At 40.7% G+C, this 18,506-nt stretch overlaps 1 protein-coding gene across 1 annotated transcript in view; it reads left to right on the forward strand.

Annotated features, from left to right (window-relative positions):
- Nucleotides 1-18,506, forward strand: part of igf1ra (insulin-like growth factor 1a receptor) — a 90,198-nt gene that overhangs the window by 66,723 nt on the left and 4,969 nt on the right. The window contains exons 3-20 of the mRNA XM_060877886.1: nucleotides 1,934-2,237; nucleotides 2,667-2,803; nucleotides 3,058-3,202; nucleotides 4,613-4,821; nucleotides 4,981-5,107; nucleotides 5,448-5,680; nucleotides 6,002-6,169; nucleotides 7,530-7,737; nucleotides 11,413-11,693; nucleotides 12,043-12,185; nucleotides 12,292-12,457; nucleotides 12,652-12,754; nucleotides 12,845-12,915; nucleotides 13,320-13,549; nucleotides 13,740-13,847; nucleotides 14,809-14,971; nucleotides 15,140-15,269; nucleotides 16,779-16,913. Of these exons, the coding sequence (XP_060733869.1) occupies nucleotides 1,934-2,237; nucleotides 2,667-2,803; nucleotides 3,058-3,202; nucleotides 4,613-4,821; nucleotides 4,981-5,107; nucleotides 5,448-5,680; nucleotides 6,002-6,169; nucleotides 7,530-7,737; nucleotides 11,413-11,693; nucleotides 12,043-12,185; nucleotides 12,292-12,457; nucleotides 12,652-12,754; nucleotides 12,845-12,915; nucleotides 13,320-13,549; nucleotides 13,740-13,847; nucleotides 14,809-14,971; nucleotides 15,140-15,269; nucleotides 16,779-16,913 (3,061 nt within the window). The remainder of the gene's footprint in view (nucleotides 1-1,933; nucleotides 2,238-2,666; nucleotides 2,804-3,057; nucleotides 3,203-4,612; nucleotides 4,822-4,980; nucleotides 5,108-5,447; nucleotides 5,681-6,001; nucleotides 6,170-7,529; nucleotides 7,738-11,412; nucleotides 11,694-12,042; nucleotides 12,186-12,291; nucleotides 12,458-12,651; nucleotides 12,755-12,844; nucleotides 12,916-13,319; nucleotides 13,550-13,739; nucleotides 13,848-14,808; nucleotides 14,972-15,139; nucleotides 15,270-16,778; nucleotides 16,914-18,506) is intronic.

The raw sequence follows: 18,506 nt of genomic DNA on the forward strand, positions 1-18,506 counted from the left end.
GTGATCTGGCAGGATGTGGGAAAAATGTGGGAAAATGGCAAAAGTGTGTGTGTGTGTGTGTTTGTGTGTGTGTGTATGTGTAAGAGAGCGAGAGAGAGGAAGAGAGACGGTCAGCTCTATCCTTAGTTGGGTAATGAGATATTATGTGAAATATTTATGTCCAGGTTAACCCTTTGCTAGTGTAGGGTGTATTTGGAGCTCACATAAATGTAGATTTTGACATTTATTCAATTCCACACAGAAACAGTATTAATTACAACCCTAAACACATCTGTAACATTTTCCCTGTCAGTAAGAGCTCTACATGTCCATAAATAAGGAAGGGAAATGTTTCATTCAGACATGTCATTGGTAATGCCTCTGGAGTGTGCCAAGGGCCCGTTGCCTGGCAACCATGATGGCCTGTCTTCTTGCTGGCGTTGTCTTGTGGAGCTGGTTGTCTAGCACAAGGCTTCCAGTGATGCAGCGGTGCTTAACATGCCCTGTGCCTTCTAAAGCATGCTGGGATGTGTTTCTAAATATGAGTGTCATGGGTGCGTTTAGAGCCGAGCCTCAGCTGCACAGGTCGCTCTCACTCATGGATTTCCTGTTAACTGTCGGGACTTTCTCTTTCTGCAGAACCATTCTCACATTGAGTAGAGACTTGAAGACAACGGGGTCAGTTCCCACTGCTCTCCCAAATTCTTTGCAGAAACACTAAACACTGAAAAGTCAATAAGATTTTTTGCTGAACACCTCATCTGAAACACACCTATTCTCATTCTCCTCGTTGTCTCCAGACGTTTGTTTTACTTTCAAGTTTCTCACGCTCTAATGCAAGCCGATCCTACTTGGGTGCAAGTGAGCCAAAGGCATGTACTTGGACGGCAGATTAAATGTACTTTGGGAAACATCATGTTGACACCTACCACTCCTTTAACACACCATTGTTATTAAAAGCACTTTTCCAAAAAAAAACAACAATGTAAATGATGGACTTATTTAGAGTTGTCAAAACAGCGAGTAAAGAAATACCAGATCCCATTTCTCGGAGTATAAAGTCGCCATAAAGAGTTATGAAATGAGCCATCATTATTTTTTCTGTGCTGTTCTTTGCTGTATAGTTTGTTTATGAATAATTCTGAGTTGAGTTCCACAGAGATAGTTTTGGCTGATCTGATCACATTCCACTTGTTATGTGCGCTGTCTGCTTTTACATCTCCACTTCCACAGAGATTTGTATAATACTTTGCCCTACATGCATTTGTTGAACAGCCACCACCTAGGCTGTCTGGGCTTATTCTAAGTGTTTTTTGTGAAGTGTCATGTCTTTACAACACTTTAGTTAAAGTTGGGTCTGTTTAGTTAAAGCTCGTGGGCCGCTCCAAGCCTGACAAGCTTTGCCTGTGGGTCTGGAAGGCACTTTCTCCCCACACTGCTGGAAAAGACTGATGACACTAGACTTTCTTTAATCTACTCATCTCTCTTTTGTGGCTTTTGCCTTCTTTCCAATTCCTTTAGCAGTCCCTAACTGGGATAATATTAATTTAGTCAGGCCTGAGAAGGAGTTTGCTAAAAAGGCTGTCACAAAGCAGCAGGGGCTCTGTCACCTGAAGTAGCACTCCTTCCATTTCCTTCACTCTTTCCAGGTTTTACAGACCACTAATCAGTCAGCTGCTTTCCAAAATACAGGAAGCAAAACACAAACATATGTGCATGTCTTCAGCTATGAGCATAATTGGTGTCTTGGTGCAATGTCTCCGCATTACTGTGATATAGAGTAGAGATTATAATAAGTACTTATTGAACTGTCTTCCCCTTTAGGGAAATAAAGAACTCCAGCGGTATTGTAATATAAATTAAAAGCCTGGAATAAGGAAGCAGTATTTTTATCATGACCTTACTGTTTTTAATCCTCTTTGTGTGTGTCTGTGTGTGTATGTGTATTTTACAGCATGCCCACCAAAATGTGAGGGTCAAGCCTGCATGGATTCGGGCGAGTGCTGCCACCCACAGTGCCTGGGGAGCTGTACGGAAGCCGGTAATGACATGGCATGTGCAGCCTGCCAGCATTATTCCCATGAGGGCCGCTGTGTGCCAGACTGTCCTCCTGGCACCTACCGTTTTGAGGGCTGGCGCTGCATCACCAAGGAGGTTTGCGCCCAGGTTCATTTGCCCAGCGAAGTAGACTTTGTCATCCACGATGGAGAGTGTATGCCTGATTGCCCACCCGGCTTCATGCGCAATGAGAGCCAAAGGTCTGTTTTGCCTCCTTTAACATGTCTCTTTGTTTAGATTTATTTCTGAAACCAGACTTTATAGTTATAAGGTGGCCTTATTGCCGCCTCCAATGGACCTTTAACAGATTTTAGTTTGTGCGACTTTCTTTGTTAATAAATAATATACAGAGTAACAAGTATTAGAATTACTAAGGAATAAGATTACAAGTTTTGACATTACTGGTTGGAGCCAGCAGACTTTCAAGTAAATGAGGACAAAGTGTGGTAAAGTTTAGTGAAACAGTGACTAAAGACAAGCTCTTGACCTTTTTATGTTACAACCTGGATGAAGAAGCTAAAATTTGTGTTTATGACTCTGTTGTGGTTTCCTGCCATTTGTCAGCTCAAAGTGTAGCTGCGTGTCCTTGACATTATTCTCTCTGTCTGTCTCTCACTCTCCTCACACAGTATGTATTGTAACGCATGTGACGGCCTCTGTGATAAGGTCTGTGAAACTAAAACCATCGACTCGGTGGACGCCGCCCAGTCCCTCCAGGGCTGCACTGTTATCAGAGGCAACCTGCACATCAATATCCGTCGAGGCAGTAAGTATTTAGGAAGAAGTGAAAACTCCCTCTGCTACACTAGCTATTTCATGGCTTTTATATCTTATTATCTTACTTTGTTGTGTACTCTGTTGAAAGCAAATAAAACTTATGTGCATATTTACTGATATATCACATGTACAATAAGTTTATTATGCAGCTCACGAGCTCATTGTCAGGCTTTATTCCTGCATGAGTACTGTCCATTATGGCAACATGTCTTTTCACATATATTTTTTCTTTATTTTCTTTAGACAACATTGCTTCAGAGCTGGAGAGTTTTATGGGCTTGATCCAAACAGTGACAGGTTATGTGCGGATCAAACACTCTCACGCCCTGGGCTCTCTATCGTTCTTGAAGAGTCTGCGCTACATTAACGGAGAGGAGCTTTTAGAAAAGTAAGACTCCTTTCTTCTTTTCGTTTGTACACAACACCATATAGCAGCTTTCATAACTTCTGTGACCATCTAAATGATTGCTTACAATTTATCAGGTGACTTTACCCACTAAACAGCCATTCTGCAAAATTATATTTTTAAAAATTGGTTTAAAACCTGCACCAAATTAGAATATCAGGAGATTTTGCTGTGCTTTTATTTTTATTAATTTATTTTTTGCTGTAAGTTTAGTCATATAGCCCAAATGGGTTGATGATGGAAAGGGAAAAAATTTTTTTTTATACCTTATGCTTAACTTTTTCCTTGCCTAATTCTAACTTAGCATCCAGCTGATCAATGCATTCAATGATCCATTGGCCCAGCATGAAACAAATGCAAATGTTTAGCCATGCCCAAAATAATACATTTGTTGAAGCCTAATTTTTTTTTTGTGTTGGATATTTTAGGTTGCTAAAAAAATTTATGAGGAAATACAGTATATGTTTTTGGCTTCTGTCTAATATTTTGCAGAAAGTTCTCTTCATATAATACATTAATGCAGTTTCAAGGTATTTTTAAAGAGAATCTGCTGAGAGCGTGTAAGTCAATATATTCTGTATGTACTTGTAACATGTAGGGACTACATTTGGGCTTTAGCATGATGTCACATGCTGTTTTTATACAGTACTTTTGCTTCAGGTAAAATGTCTAAGAAGTTTAAGGGAAGAAGGTGAAAGAGGTCGTGAGAAAGCCTTTCTTTGTTCTCAGGTTTCTTCTGGTAGGGGGGCTTGTATGTGTGTGTCTTGCATTCCTCACATTCCTTAGATGTTCTGTAGAACTAAACATACCCAAAGTACAGATTACTTCCACATCAACTGTGTGTAAGGATGAAATATAATATCTGCACATACTTGCTGGGGCTTTAGTGGCTTCAAAGCACATATACCTTATGCCTGATATTTTCATGGTGGGGCATTCTTTTCACAGTAGTGGCATGGAGTGATGCTTTGGTATGACTGTCCTATAAAGTGGGTAGTAAGTGTTCACAGTGTTTTACCATATCATTACCAAGTCAGTGTCACAACTGTGCTGTCAGCGGTGACCTCTGCACTTTAAAGGATGTGTAGGGGGCCTGAAACTTTGCACCTAGCAACACATGGGTTTCAGGCAGCAAATGTGTACCTACAATATGGCATGTATGCTAAGTTTACTGTATATAGCTATAATAAAGATATACTATTTTGTCTTTTGACTATTTTAACTTTGAACATAGATATAGTAAGTAGTTTGTAGACTGAAATATTGAAGGTACACTACATGTATTTCTAGGTAAATGATACACACTACAGGTGCAAAAGGTACAGAGATTTTGTTCTGAGAGTATAAAATTTTGGCACTTTTCTAACTCTTGTTATTCTTTGTGTCATATAGTATGTATGCATTCTCAGCGCTGGATAATCAGCACCTGCAGTATTTGTGGGACTGGAGCCAGCACAACCTGACCATCAGAGCAGGTAAACTTTTCTTCCGCTCCAATCCTAAACTCTGCATGTCCGAGATTCACAAGATGTGGGAGAAGACGAGTGTCACGGAGAAAATGGAGCAAGATGATGTTCGCAACAATGGGGAACGAGCTAGTTGTGAGTAGCTTTTTTTTTTATTCAAGCTAGACTAATGACACCAGTTCTGATGTATTAATTCAACAAGACTGAAGTTGCAATTGCTTGAGGCATCTGCCAGTGAACACTGCCAAGTCAAAAATCTTTAATATAAATCTCTTTTGTGTCCTTTTCCCTAAGGTGAAAGTCATATAATAAAATTCAAGACCAACAATACTCAGAGCAATCGAATAAAACTTACCTGGGAACGCTACCGACCGCCAGACTATCGAGATCTCATCAGCTTCATAGTCTACTACAAGGAAGCGTGAGTGTTTCTGTTGGCCTACGTTCATATCTATATTACTCTGAAAATTCTGGGACCAAACCCAACTCCTAAAATAAAATAAGGAACATTTTAAAATCTGGTCCTGTTTAGCAAATCAAAGATGTGTCTCCTGTGCCGTAATGATCCAATCTGCTGTTAGGACAAATGAAAACTGCTCCCAGAGGAACCAATTTTTTTATAAATGTGGTTTCATAGAGCAGAAAGCAGCTTTGCAAGATCTAATAAGACATAGCCTATCCTGTAGAAATCCTAGAAAAACGTGTTTGCAAATTGAATCAAATCATTAAAATGCTTCTTGTGATCTGTTTCTGTGACACAGACCATTTCAGAACATTACAGAATTTGATGGACAGGATGGCTGTGGGTCCAGTTGGACCATGGTAGACGTGGACCTCCCTCAGGAGAAATCATTGGATCCAGGAGTTTTGCTTTACCCGTTAAAGCCCTGGACTCAGTACGCAATTTTTGTGAAAGCCATCACTCTGGTGGTGGAGGATAAACATACTGTTGGGGCTAAAAGCAATGTTGTCTACATCCGCACCAAAGCTTCCGGTAGGTAACCGGCTACTGTTCAAACTGGAACCATGGGAAATGTTTTCAAATAAATATGTGATTTACTATCAAGTGGAATTTTCATTTACTGGAAAAAAGGTCTTGCTAATTTAATTGAATCAGTGAGGCTTTTTTGCATCAGTATTGCTTGCAGTAAAAACTGCTTACATAATAAAGCAGACGTTTATCAAAAACTAAACAGCAGAACATCAGATTCTCTGATTTGCTTGTTTATAAGCTTATATGTCCTGCTGTTGCCATTAGACCAATCTTATAGAAATTATTGAAAAGGGAATGTTTCATTATATGGTCACTTCACAGAGCCCTCAATGCCAAGGGATGCCCGTTCATATGCAAATACATCTTCGTCTCTCGTGGTGAAGTGGTCTCCTCCCATTTCCCCAAACGGAAATGCCACCTTCTACCTGCTCCGCTGGCAACAGCAGGCTGAGGACCGTGAGCTCTACCAGCACAATTACTGCTCTAAAGGTAAAGGCACTCCTTTCATATGCACTCCTTTCCCCTCTTTTATAGAACCCTTGTCTTGTCTTCTTCTTATTTTGCTCACTTTATTTCTCTCTCACTTTATGAAGTCTAACTCTCAGGAATTCCAAATACTCCATCTGATTTCTATGATACATTAACCGTGGTATGGATGTTGGTGCCAGAAGATCTTGTTTGAGTATTTCAGAAACTGCTGATTTCCTGAGATTTCCTCACACAGTAGTCTTTAGAATTTACACAGAATGGTGCAAAATAAGCCCTCCAAAAACAGAGACATTTCTGTGGGTGGAAACACCCTGTTAATGAGAGAGATCAGAAGATTGATTTAAGCTACTGTACCAAGAAGGATACGGTAACTCAAATAATCACTCTTTACAGACCTGAAGAGCAGAAAAGCATCTCAGCATGCACAAAGAACATTAAACATAGAGCAGTGAGGTGAATGAGCAATTTCTGAGTTCATTATAGACTTAACACTAATTTCTTCATGCTGAAATCTTCCAATGTTTGCTGATGAAGACCCCAGCACAAAGACGACCAACGCAACAGTAGTTCAAAGATGCATCTCCAAGTGATTCTATCCACAGTCTTAGATTCTGTCATACAGCTCTATTTCAGAGACTCGAACCCGGCAAGGCTAGCTATGACAGCATAACTAAAAGAGAGAGCCAGAAGGTGGGGACATGAGGGCTTCCTGGGACATAAAGCATCCCACCACTCCACAGAAAACCTGAAGGACATGCAAGATTGGTAAGGCAACAGCATGCAAATATCCCAGTTCACCAAAAATTCTACGCCCATGAACCTTCAAGATCTGTTCCTTCACCTAAGAAAAGCTATTCATAGAAAGCTAGACTAAACAAATGTGTTCTCAGCTTGTGTCTCAGTTAAACACTAATTGGAAGGACGCTGTCAGGAACAACAGGCCTTCATAAGCACAGAAGATTAGAGAAAATTATTTTTTGATGGATGAGTTTGTTCCCAAGATAATTCATATTCTTCAGGGTTAGGGGTGCTGTATGTTCTGAGATGCTTTTTTTGCTTACCATATTTTATGAAGAGTTACCATATTTGAGATGCCTCAGACTTCCTGTAAGCTTGAACCAATCTGGCCATTCTCCTCAGACCTCTTTCATCAGAACTCCAAGGCATTTCTTAATGCAGAACTGCTGTTCACCGGATGTTTTTGTTTTCTTGACCCTGTGGCCAGTTTATTTGGTAATTCTGTCTTACCTGCACTTCATTCTATGCGCAGTTTGTAGGTATATAATTACAGACTGTCCTCCATATTTTGCTCTTCACAAGCCAAGTGTACTAACATAATAGCAACTGCTTTTGCCCACAGAACTGAAGATCCCAATCCGCATCTCAGCCACAGCCCTGTCAGAAGTGGAAGAGGACTCTCAGCCCACTAAATCAGACATGGCTGGTGGTGAGAAAGGCCAGTGCTGCAAGTGTCCCAAGACAGATGAAGACAAAAAGGCAGAGGCAGAAGAGCGTACCTTCAGCAAAGCATTTGAGAACTTCCTTCATAATTCTGTATTCACACCCAGGTACAGTAATCTCTGCCAACCCACTCGTGTTGAAACAGACTCAGGAAAATCTGTGGGATGTTTTTCTTTCTGAAAAAGGACATTTAATGCAGAACTACAGTCAGTATTTAAGGGCTGTATGACTTAATTGCACCAAAAAAAAGTAGAATATTTCTGAGGCACGTACACCTTGTTGATTTGTTGCTGGCATTGTGTTGCTGTTTAGAGTGAGCATTTACAATTTATGCCTGCATCCTGATCCCAGATCAGATTTCACCATTTCACTCATTCCTAACATAAGCTCGCTCAGGAGGTGCACTGTTGCTCTGAGGTGTGGTTTGTTATTACCCTGCCAGCTGTGGATGCTGCACATGAAAAGGCTTTAAGAGACTCATTTGGAACAAAAGATTAAGGTTTGGTCAATAAGGCCTCACACAGAATGAGGTTCCTTGATGCCCATCTGTTGGCCAGAATTCAAGAGGACATCTGCACTGTAGTGTCTGTTTATTTGCTAGTCAAAATGCATTCTTCTTCATATCAGAGGAAAAGCTACATACATTTTGACACAACTCTTTTTTGTTTTTTGGAGCATATTAATGTGTTTGCATTAAAAATTACAGTTATGGCAATCTGTCTGTAAAACATTATTAAAGAATTCAGTTTAAAGCAGTGGCAAATAAATATTATACCTTGTGAGTTAGTTATTGGGGCCCTGAAAATGACTGATTACATGACTTATAAAATAGTAAATCTTTTTAGGAAGATTTAGTGGCAGAAGGAGCATAGATTAGCAGTCCTGCTTGCAAAATGGTACAGGAATGATCCTAAACCAATCTGCATTTTAGAGCAAGGATTTGAATCAATTACAATCATAATATAATATAATCATTTCCTTGTGTTTCTGAGATGACATTACTGTAGCTTCTTATCCAGCGGGACACTGACCAGGATAATGTGGTTCCTGAGCATTAATGTGGTGGAAGAGAACGCCGTAGACACATCCAAACAACTGTGTGTGTGTTTGTGTGTGTGTATGTGCAAAAAAAAAAAACGGCTTCACCTGTTGGTCAAGCTTATGGATTTTTATTTTAGAATTCATGAAAAAGCAGAGACTGAATGGATATTGAGGATTTAAGGTAGAGATGGATGGCACTGGTGAAGAAGAGCATGGATGAAGATATCTTTCTCACATCCTCTCTTGTGTCTATCTCTTTTCTCCACCTCCCTCATTGCCCCACACAGTCTTTTATTGTGTGCTTGTTTAATTTGGAGTGACCGTCTGTACAGCGCATTCATGTGGAATGTTAATGAATTTTGCGGGAAGATCCCCACTGAGCGAGTCTGTGGACAGAGAAGCGAAAGAGAGAGAGACAGAGGGCACAGCAGAAGAAAGTTTGCCCTTTTAGTCCCCTCTCTCCCTCATGGCCATAGATCAGCTGTCCGGGCTCTAAGCCAGTTGGAAGCCTACATATTCACTCAAATCACACATGTGACGTATCTGCATTCGCTGTTACACACAGAGGGCGGGATGGGAAGGGAAATGCATTATTGATAACCTCTTCCCCAAGCACTGTATCTGTGCACACTTCATCCTCATTTCTACGTCCTTAGAGCAAGAAGTTGTGTTATCAATGGATGCTTTGTGTTGTAGCTGTTGAAGCATTCCTGAGGTTTGCAGGTGTGATGTCTGCCTCAGGGTCTGGAATGGATGTGTGTGTCTGGATGAGTCATTCTCACATTCTCAGCACACTTTGTCAGGTGTCTTTGCCTGTCAGCATCTCAGGCCAAAAGTATTTGGTCGTGTGTGTGTCCTTGTCCCTCCTGTTTTATTTAGAAATAATCTTTTAGGTAATTTTGTTGCATAGTCTTGGGTTTATATGAATAGCATCATAATTAACGAATCATGAATTTTGATCTATCTATTTAATTTTGATCTATTTACATTTATTTGTTTAACAGAATAAATGTAAATAGATCAAAATTGTTCAATTTGTTAATGTCTATTCAAACATACCCCAAAATTATCCACTCAAATTTGGAGAACTGGAGAATGCAGATTTAAACATACCCACACATATAGTATATGGCCAAAACAATATGTAGACCAGACCATCGAAGCCATGAACATGCATGCTTGCTGAACGCCTCCTCTTCTCTTCTGGAAAAGTTTTCCACCACATTTTGGAGCATGGCTGTGGGGATTTGTGCTCATTCAGCCACAAGAGCATTGGTGAGGTCAGGCACTGATGGCGGGTGAGCAGGCCTGACTCGCAGAGGCCTGACTCGCATCTCTCAGGTGTTCAGTGGGGTTGAGATCACAGCGTTTTGCAGACCACTCGGGATCTTCCACACCAACTTCGGCAAATCGTGTTTTCATTGTAACTCACTTTCTCATGCTGGAGCACGTTTGGGGCAATTAGTTCGAGCAAAGGAAAAACTCAATGCTATGGTGTACCAATCAATGCTAAATAATTGTGTTCTTCCAATTTTGTGGCAGCATTTACAATTATGTCACTTGGCAGACACCCTCATCAAGAGCAGCTTACATTTCTCATTTATACAACTGACAGTTGAGGGTTAAGGCATGGTGGAACTGGGATTTAAACAACCATCAGATCAGGAGTCTTAACACCTTAACCACTGATCTACTATTTCTCTAGCAGCAGTTTGGGGAAGTTGGGATGTGTTGGTCAGGTTGTCCATGCATATAGTGTATATGTACATGGGTTTTGATGACTTTATCTCTTCACAGGCTGAAGGTATCTTCACACATCAGGTGTTTAATTACTTGTTTCAATTATTTAAGGGCAAATAGAAGCCCTGATCAGTTACTATTTCCTTTTTTTTACCTCTGAAAATTGATCTTGAAAACTATGGTTGAGCATTTGTGCTTCGGACTGTCTCCCATGTTTGTGTGTCCTCCATGATCATAATTTTTGTCTGTTTCCCACTTAAACCTGTCAATCTTACAAACTCCTCATTACCCAAGTCGCATCCATCTTGTCTTCCTATCTTTGAGTTCAATCCCATCATAGGGTCTGATTATTAATTCTTTGCAGAGATCCTGAGCGAGCGAATCGGTACATGTCAACCAAAGATGGCGCTAGGTAAGGCCATGGCTGCTGCGCTTTAGCTTCATCTGTGAAGTGGCAGTGGCTCAATTAGCAGCTGGTAAACCGCAGTCTTTGGTGTTGCATGCATGTAACATAGAGTGGCAGGCGGTCTTCAGCTTCATCATCCTCACCTCACACACACAGGCACTCCTTACTTTGAGGAGAGATAGTAAATGCGGTCATTTCATTTCAAGCTGTGGCTTTGTGGTATATTGCATATGTTTGCGTTATAGGCGCAATGCCAGTTATGCTGTTTTTTACTTTTGTACCAACAAAAGTACGTACTTTATAAGCCACATTCTGACTTCAAACAACCCTATTATTCTAAAGCTTATATATTTTAACTCCATAATATTTGGCTCTAGCAGTGGACATGTTGTCTATAGGTGGAAGATATAGACATATTTATTAGGGGTTGGATGGTGAATATTCAGGATTCCAGTTGTTTTGATGGAATAGTCAGGATTATATCCACTAGAAATTACTGGCCAATTGGGTTTATTCTTTAACACCTCTTCTCTTCTCTTCTCTTCTCTTCTCTTCTCTTCTCTTCTCTTCTCTTCTCTTCTCTTCTCTCACTCAGACCTCACAACAGTAGACGTCGCCGGGAGCTATTTGGTTTTGCTAATGATACATTAGCACGAAGCTTGGGTCAGAACATGACCGCGTCGGATGGCAACATGACAGAACCCGAGCTTGTAGAGAAAGTGTATCCATTCTCAGAAACCACATCTCAGATAGAGTTCATGGAGATCTTCAACCTGCAACCATTCACTGTCTACCGTATAGACATCCACGCATGCAATCACGAGGTTCAGCGATGCAGTGCTGCTGCCTTTGTTTTTTCCAGGACCAAACCTGCAGGTGGGGTTATTCAGTCTGTTTGCATCACTCCAGATCACAGTGTGGGCCTTGAGGAAATTATCTTGTGTAACCTATAGGTCAGGAGCTTCAAGGCAGACTTATAGTTTAAAACCACATGTTCTGTTATTCCAAAGCTAATAATGATAATGCACTTATGCCAAGCAGTCAATAGTGGTGATTATTGTGCTCATCATTAATAAAGCTTCATTGACAGTCTAGTCTGGATTGGCTAGGAGTAATATGCTAGGTTGTGTACCTTAAAATTAGTATCTTAGGACTTGGATCAATGTTCGTTACCTCTTGCCTATGTGAGACGGCTTCTATTGATCAGCAGTCTTTGCTCATCTAGAAAAATCTGACAACATTCCCGGCCCGGTAACCCATGAGATGGATGAGAAGACAGAGGGGATGGTTCTGTTGAGATGGCCTGAGCCTCCACAACCTAGTGGTCTCATCCTCATGTATGAACTCAAGTTTCGCCTGGGTTCAGAGGTGAGTATTTAAATATTATGCCTCATAAAACACCTAAATACCACTCAGAATATGAGCACAGACTGAAAGAAAATGTGTTTGTGTGTGTGTGTGCATGTCTATTCAGCCTGAGAAGCATGAGTGTGTGTCGCGGCAACAGTACCGTGAGCTCGGAGGAACCCGGCTAACCAACCTGGGGTTTGGCAACTACTCAGTCCGTGTGAGGGCCACCTCGCTAGCAGGAAATGGATCCTGGACTGAGTCGGTGTCCTTCTACGTCCCTCAATCCAAGCGTAAGGCACTTCTTCACAATCTGTTTAGCTTATAGAATTCATGCTTATCTTTGGTATAACTTTTTGATAAATTGCAAAATATTAGTATTGTTAATGTAGATATTGGTATAAATTAGTATATCTGTTTTTGGTGTTATTCATTGGTTTATTTAGTCTCATCTTGTGCAAAAGTGTTGTGTTATTTATTTCCACAGAAGCCTATGACAGTATGGTCTACCTAGCCATTACACTTCCCATAGGGGTGCTGATCTTATTCGTTACTGTTATTAGCACCTTCTTCCTTGTCAAAAAAAAGAGGTGAGGCATTTATTTTTAGTACCTGGAACACTGCGATGATGTTAATGTAATGTTGATTTAATGTGGATGTCATGTTACACCCTTTCACAGGAACAGTGATAGATTGGGGAATGGAGTTCTCTATGCCTCTGTAAACCCAGAGTACTTCAGTGCAGCAGAGAGTAAGTACTGCTTTAACTGCACACAGTTGATATTGTAGTATATGTAGTATATAGAACAATTGAATTGCCATTTTGTGTTTAGGCAGGATAGACTAATTATTCATTTGTTATATATTTATTATTTTGTAGAGCTTCGATTTTTCCGTCCTTAATTGATTTGTCATTTCTTTACATGCATACATTTTCCGTAATCAAACTTTTACAACCATTCCTGCATACCCTTCAACAATATTTCTGTTTAAATATATGAAGTCTGAAATCACTATGTTTCACTATGACACAGACAAAGCAAAAAGCAAGACAATGCCCTTCCTTTTAATCCAGTACAGTAATACAGTATGGTGTGAGGGAATGTACAGTAGATGTAGAAATGTTTTAAAACAACTTTCTTCATCTATGGCCAGTGTATGTACCAGATGAGTGGGAGGTGGCTCGTGAGAAGATCACTCTGTGTCGGGAGCTGGGCCAGGGTTCTTTTGGCATGGTGTATGAGGGCATTGCCAAAGGTGTGGTCAAGGATGAACCTGAGACCAGGGTGGCCATCAAGACAGTTAATGAATCGGCAAGCATGCGTGAACGCATTGAATTCCTCAATGAAGCCTCTGTCATGAAGGAATTCAACTGTCATCATGTGGTAAGAAACCGTTCCAAGACGCATCTTGACTGTAGATGATAGAAGAGCAATTTCATTATAGGACATGAGTTACTCCATCCCAGAGGAGTGAATTTAACACACCAGATAAGAGGAAAGAGAATGGCCACTGGTATGTGTGTGTGTGTGTGTGTGTGTAATAAATGATTATCCTGTTCTGTGATTGTTTAAGGTACGGTTGCTGGGAGTAGTTTCACAAGGCCAGCCCACTCTTGTGATCATGGAGCTCATGACACGAGGTGACCTGAAGAGTTATCTGCGCTCCCTGCGCTCAAAACAGGTATTAGAGCCAACTAGTACTCTTTACTCTTATTGCACTTATAACACTTGTTAGTTGTACGTCTAGATAAACTGTATGGCCAAAAGTATGTGGACACCCGAATATATGTGAGACTTCCCCAAAATGTTCTTACAATCTTTTACAAACAATGGAACAGGGTTAGGCCTCTAGGTCCCAGTGAAGGAAATCAGTGACAATTTCTTTCACTGGGACCTAGAGGCCTAACCCTGTTCCACCATTGCCAAAGCCCCTATGTACAACACAAGCTTCATGAACACGTGGTTTGCCAAAGTTGGAGTGGAAAGAACTTGTGTCCTGTGCAGAGCCCTGAACTCACCTCTAATGAGTATATTTGGGATGAACTGGAACACCAACTACACTCCAGGCCTCCTCATCCAACATCAGCTCTTGTGGCTGAATGAACGCAGACTCTCCAGCATCTGGTGGAAAACCTTCCGTGAAGAGTGGAGATTATTATAACAGCAAAGGCAACTAAACCTGGAATGGAATGTCTAAAACGTGTATACTGTATAGGTGTGATTGGTCACTTGTCCAAAAACCTTTAGCCATATCATATTTATCAACACATTTTCTCTTAATGAAACAAACAGACTTGCAGTGCACTGTACTGTACTGCTGTATTAATCAGAAAATTGTTTGTTTGTTCATATACAGTACATGCCTAATTTTCTGCCAACTGCTCTTGAGTCTATTACTATAAGTAGTATTAACCTGAATCCTCTTACACCTCATCAGATATGTTTGGCCAGGTCTCAAAGACAGATCTTTTGTGTCTCCATCTCTCCCACGTATCCTCTTTTTTTGTACTTTATGGTATCTTCCCCTGTGGTGCAGAAACAAAGGCATCCTGGGGAGTAACAATGAGAAAGAGAAAAAAGAAAGGTAGTTTTAATCTTTTTAACACTATGTTAACACTCTGTTCTTTCCTCTGGCTGTGCAGCAGGGTTCGTGTAGCCAGGCACTCCCGCCACTGAAGAAGATGATTCAGATGGCTGGCGAGATTTCCGACGGCATGGCATACCTCAATGCAAACAAGTTTGTCCACCGAGACCTGGCCGCCAGAAACTGCATGGTGGCCGAAGACTTCACTGTCAAAATTGGAGGTGATTAATGCTTACACACACTCCAGAACCATTCAGCAACAAAAATTTAGAACATTCAGGACGAGCCTCATAAATCTTACTTGGACTTTGATGCAACAGTGCTGAAAAGATCTGAAGCACTATATTATACCCTCTCATTCATCACAAGCATTTTCTTCTTTTATTTAGATTTTGGCATGACACGGGACATTTATGAGACGGATTACTATCGGAAAGGAGGCAAAGGACTCCTGCCCGTCCGCTGGATGTCCCCCGAGTCTCTGAAAGATGGCGTCTTCACCACAAACTCTGATGTCTGGTATGAGCAGTGTGTCCACATTTGTGTATACACACACTCAGTCAACACTGGTTCTGTTGGAGTGTGCATGTGTGTATGTGTTCGTGCAACTTTGTGTATGTGCCAGTAGAAGGAATTAATAGACTAACTAAACTAAACTAAACTAAATGACACATCCCTTTTTACTCATATTCATTCATTCATTTTCTACCGCTTATCTGAACTATTCTCGGGTCACGGGGAGCCTGTGCCTATCTCAGGCATCATCGGGCATCAAGGCAGGATACACCCTGGACGGAGTGCCAACTTTTTTTACTCATATTTTTCAATAAAAATAAGAGCACACAAATTCCTAAACAATTTCTATTTTTGTAACTGCCTGGTTCTTTGAGGTTCTAATATTTTTATGCATTGTTTTTTCTAACACTACTTACATCACCAACCATTAGTCCAAACCCAGCCTATAAAAACTTGCAAGATATTGCATTTGTCAGACTTTGTGTCTCATTACTTGATTGTGTTAACTCAGCATTACTGTAGCCAAATGGAGAACTCTGACCATTGCTTTTGTGTAGTTTCCCAGTTATGTGTACTGCACCAGCTTGGTGCCATATTGCACTCTTAACATCCTCCAGATGTGCAATAATGATGGGCTCATGGTTGAAAGCACCAAACCCACTGCCCTGTCTTTGTACCGGATGGGCTGTTTTTTAAAGTCCTCTGGATAAATGCACATATAAACCTCACCCGTAGGTGTCTCCATTTGTTCTTTGCCTTTTTTCCCTTCCTCCCTAAAACCGTCCTTGCTTTGCTGTGGTTTTGCTTTTCAACACACGTCCGTTGCAGCCAATTAGATAAAATTCACTGTTACAACAGGCTCACTTTAAGAGAACCAGAGCTGCGCCTCAGATCTTGGGCCAGTGCAGAAAATGTGTCCACAGAGAGTTAATGAATAATGACTAGCAATAGAGAGAACTGTGAGAGAGCTATTTGTGTACGTGTTCTTGTTCTTCCCTGCTGTTGCGCTGTCTTTCCTGCTGCTTGAGAACATATAGACGTATTTGCATTTTCAAAGAGCACTTGGCCAAAAAAATTCAGCACAGAAATAAAAATAGTAGCCATTATGGTAATTGGGTGCTACAGAGGTAGTTGTGTTTATATAGAACTAGCACATGAAACCTCTTTTTTCCAGTTATTGGATAAAAAATGGCTCAGAGGACCAACCCAGGTCCTGCTAAACCTTGAAGGCTAGCATATGAATTTAGTGTTTTTTTCCTGCAAATGCAATTCACGTTCTGCATTATACTCCACTGGCCTTGTTTTCCTGCCGTCAAAGTGAATCAGGTTATTTAAGTAAGGAACAGATTGCTGCAAGATTCACCAGCCCTGCACTTACTATAGAAGCTTGAGGGTGCAACATCTAATTGTGCGCTCTCTCTCTCTCTCTCTCTCTCTCTCTCTCTCTCTCTCTCTCTCTCTCTCTTTCTGTCTCTCTCTCTCATTCTCTCTCTCATTCTTTGCTATCTTTAGGTCATTTGGGGTGGTGTTGTGGGAGATAGCCACCCTTGCCGAGCAGCCTTACCAGGGCATGTCCAATGAGCAGGTACTGCGATTCGTCATGGAAGGAGGCCTGCTGGACAAACCGGATAACTGCCCAGATATGCTGTGAGTTTGTCTCTTTCTCCATCAAGCACTGTCCTTAAAAAATCCAAACAAAACATAACCTTTGCAAATAGTTAAACTGTAATAGATATCTGGCAGTTGTTCATATTAGCTGATTATCTGGCATTTTGAATTTTACTGCAGTAGAAAAGACACATTAATATTACACAATCATAGATTTATCCTTAAAAAAGAGTGACCTTTATTTTTTTAACGAATTCTCACCCAGAGTGTAGGCAAAATTTGTGATCTGTGATAAACATGTATGTAATTTTGTTCAGTCATGTTGTTTTTGTATTATGTGCATAGTGACAGTGTAAAGACACAAACAAATGAATAGTTTGTTAATCAGAAGATTGCCCAATGATTTAACATCACAAAAGTTTTCATTTAAAGCACAAGATGTCATGCTTCTCATTATCTTATAATTCAGGTTCAGTTAAAAATATCAGATAAATCTGATTGTCACCAAGATGAGGATGGGTTCCCTTATGGTTCCTCTCATATCATCGTTCTCCCGCATATCATCTTTAATTTAAATTCATTTGAAAAAAATTCCATTCCTGTAAAGCTGCTTTGTGACAGTCCAATAAAATAAAATGAAATTAAACTGAAGTGTTAGTATTACAGGAAGAAATGAATGCAGTGTTACAGGAAGAAATTAATACATTTAAAATATATACTAGTGCTTGGTATTTGGTGTTCAGCATTTAGTATTCAGTCTTCAGCCATAGTTATGCATGTGGGTGCAATGCTGTCTAACAGTAAACAATAGCCAGTCTTTTCTTTACTGACCATATTAGCATTTTAGGAGGAAACCTAACCAGAATCTAAAGCCATTAGCTCAGCTCTGGCATGTCCTCCAGACTTGGCTCATGATCTGTTTATGGATTCAGTCGTGAGAATGCAGCTCTTACGTCAGCAAGTGTGTATGTATGGGAAAATCTGAGGATTCACGTCACAGCTTAAAAGGAGCTGCTCAAGTTCACAGTGTTGGGATGCTCCTTGTGCAGAGTAAGATGAAGCCCATAGAAGGGATGCCATGCCTCATGGGTGAGAATGCCAACCATTTCACCAGCCAGATTAGGATGACCTGCCCACTCCAGATGGGATTCACATATCCAGACAATTAGCACCACTCATTGCCGCTCACTGGGACCATCTCCCGTGTGTGTGTATGTGTGTGTGTGTTTGTGTGTGTACTGTATGTGTGTGTGTGTACTGTATGTGTCAGTGCACATTTCCCCTTTTGTAGGCTGATGTCAGCAACTCGGCATGAGGTCTTTCTCTTCGTTCACATGTTCTCTTTTCTCCTCGTTCTCTCTAATATTGGCTTCACTTTACAGAGCAAGGCTGCTGTTTTTCAGATTCAAACCTTTGGTTTCCATGGCAGCCCATCCATGGAGGCCAGTTTCTGTTAGCATGTGTGCAGAAAGAACGGAACATGCACTAATGCCACAATGAAGCTTTATATTTTTGCTAGATTTTTAGCTCACAGTTGTGTTGTGTTCATATGTTTGACCCTGGTCTCTAAATTCATGGCTTAGCAGCAGTTTATTTCCTGTTCACCCGTTTTTATTTTAGAATTCATTAAAA

Source organism: Tachysurus vachellii, chromosome 9 (assembly GCF_030014155.1).
Source record: "Tachysurus vachellii isolate PV-2020 chromosome 9, HZAU_Pvac_v1, whole genome shotgun sequence".
Classification (NCBI taxonomy): Eukaryota; Metazoa; Chordata; class Actinopteri; order Siluriformes; family Bagridae; genus Tachysurus; species Tachysurus vachellii.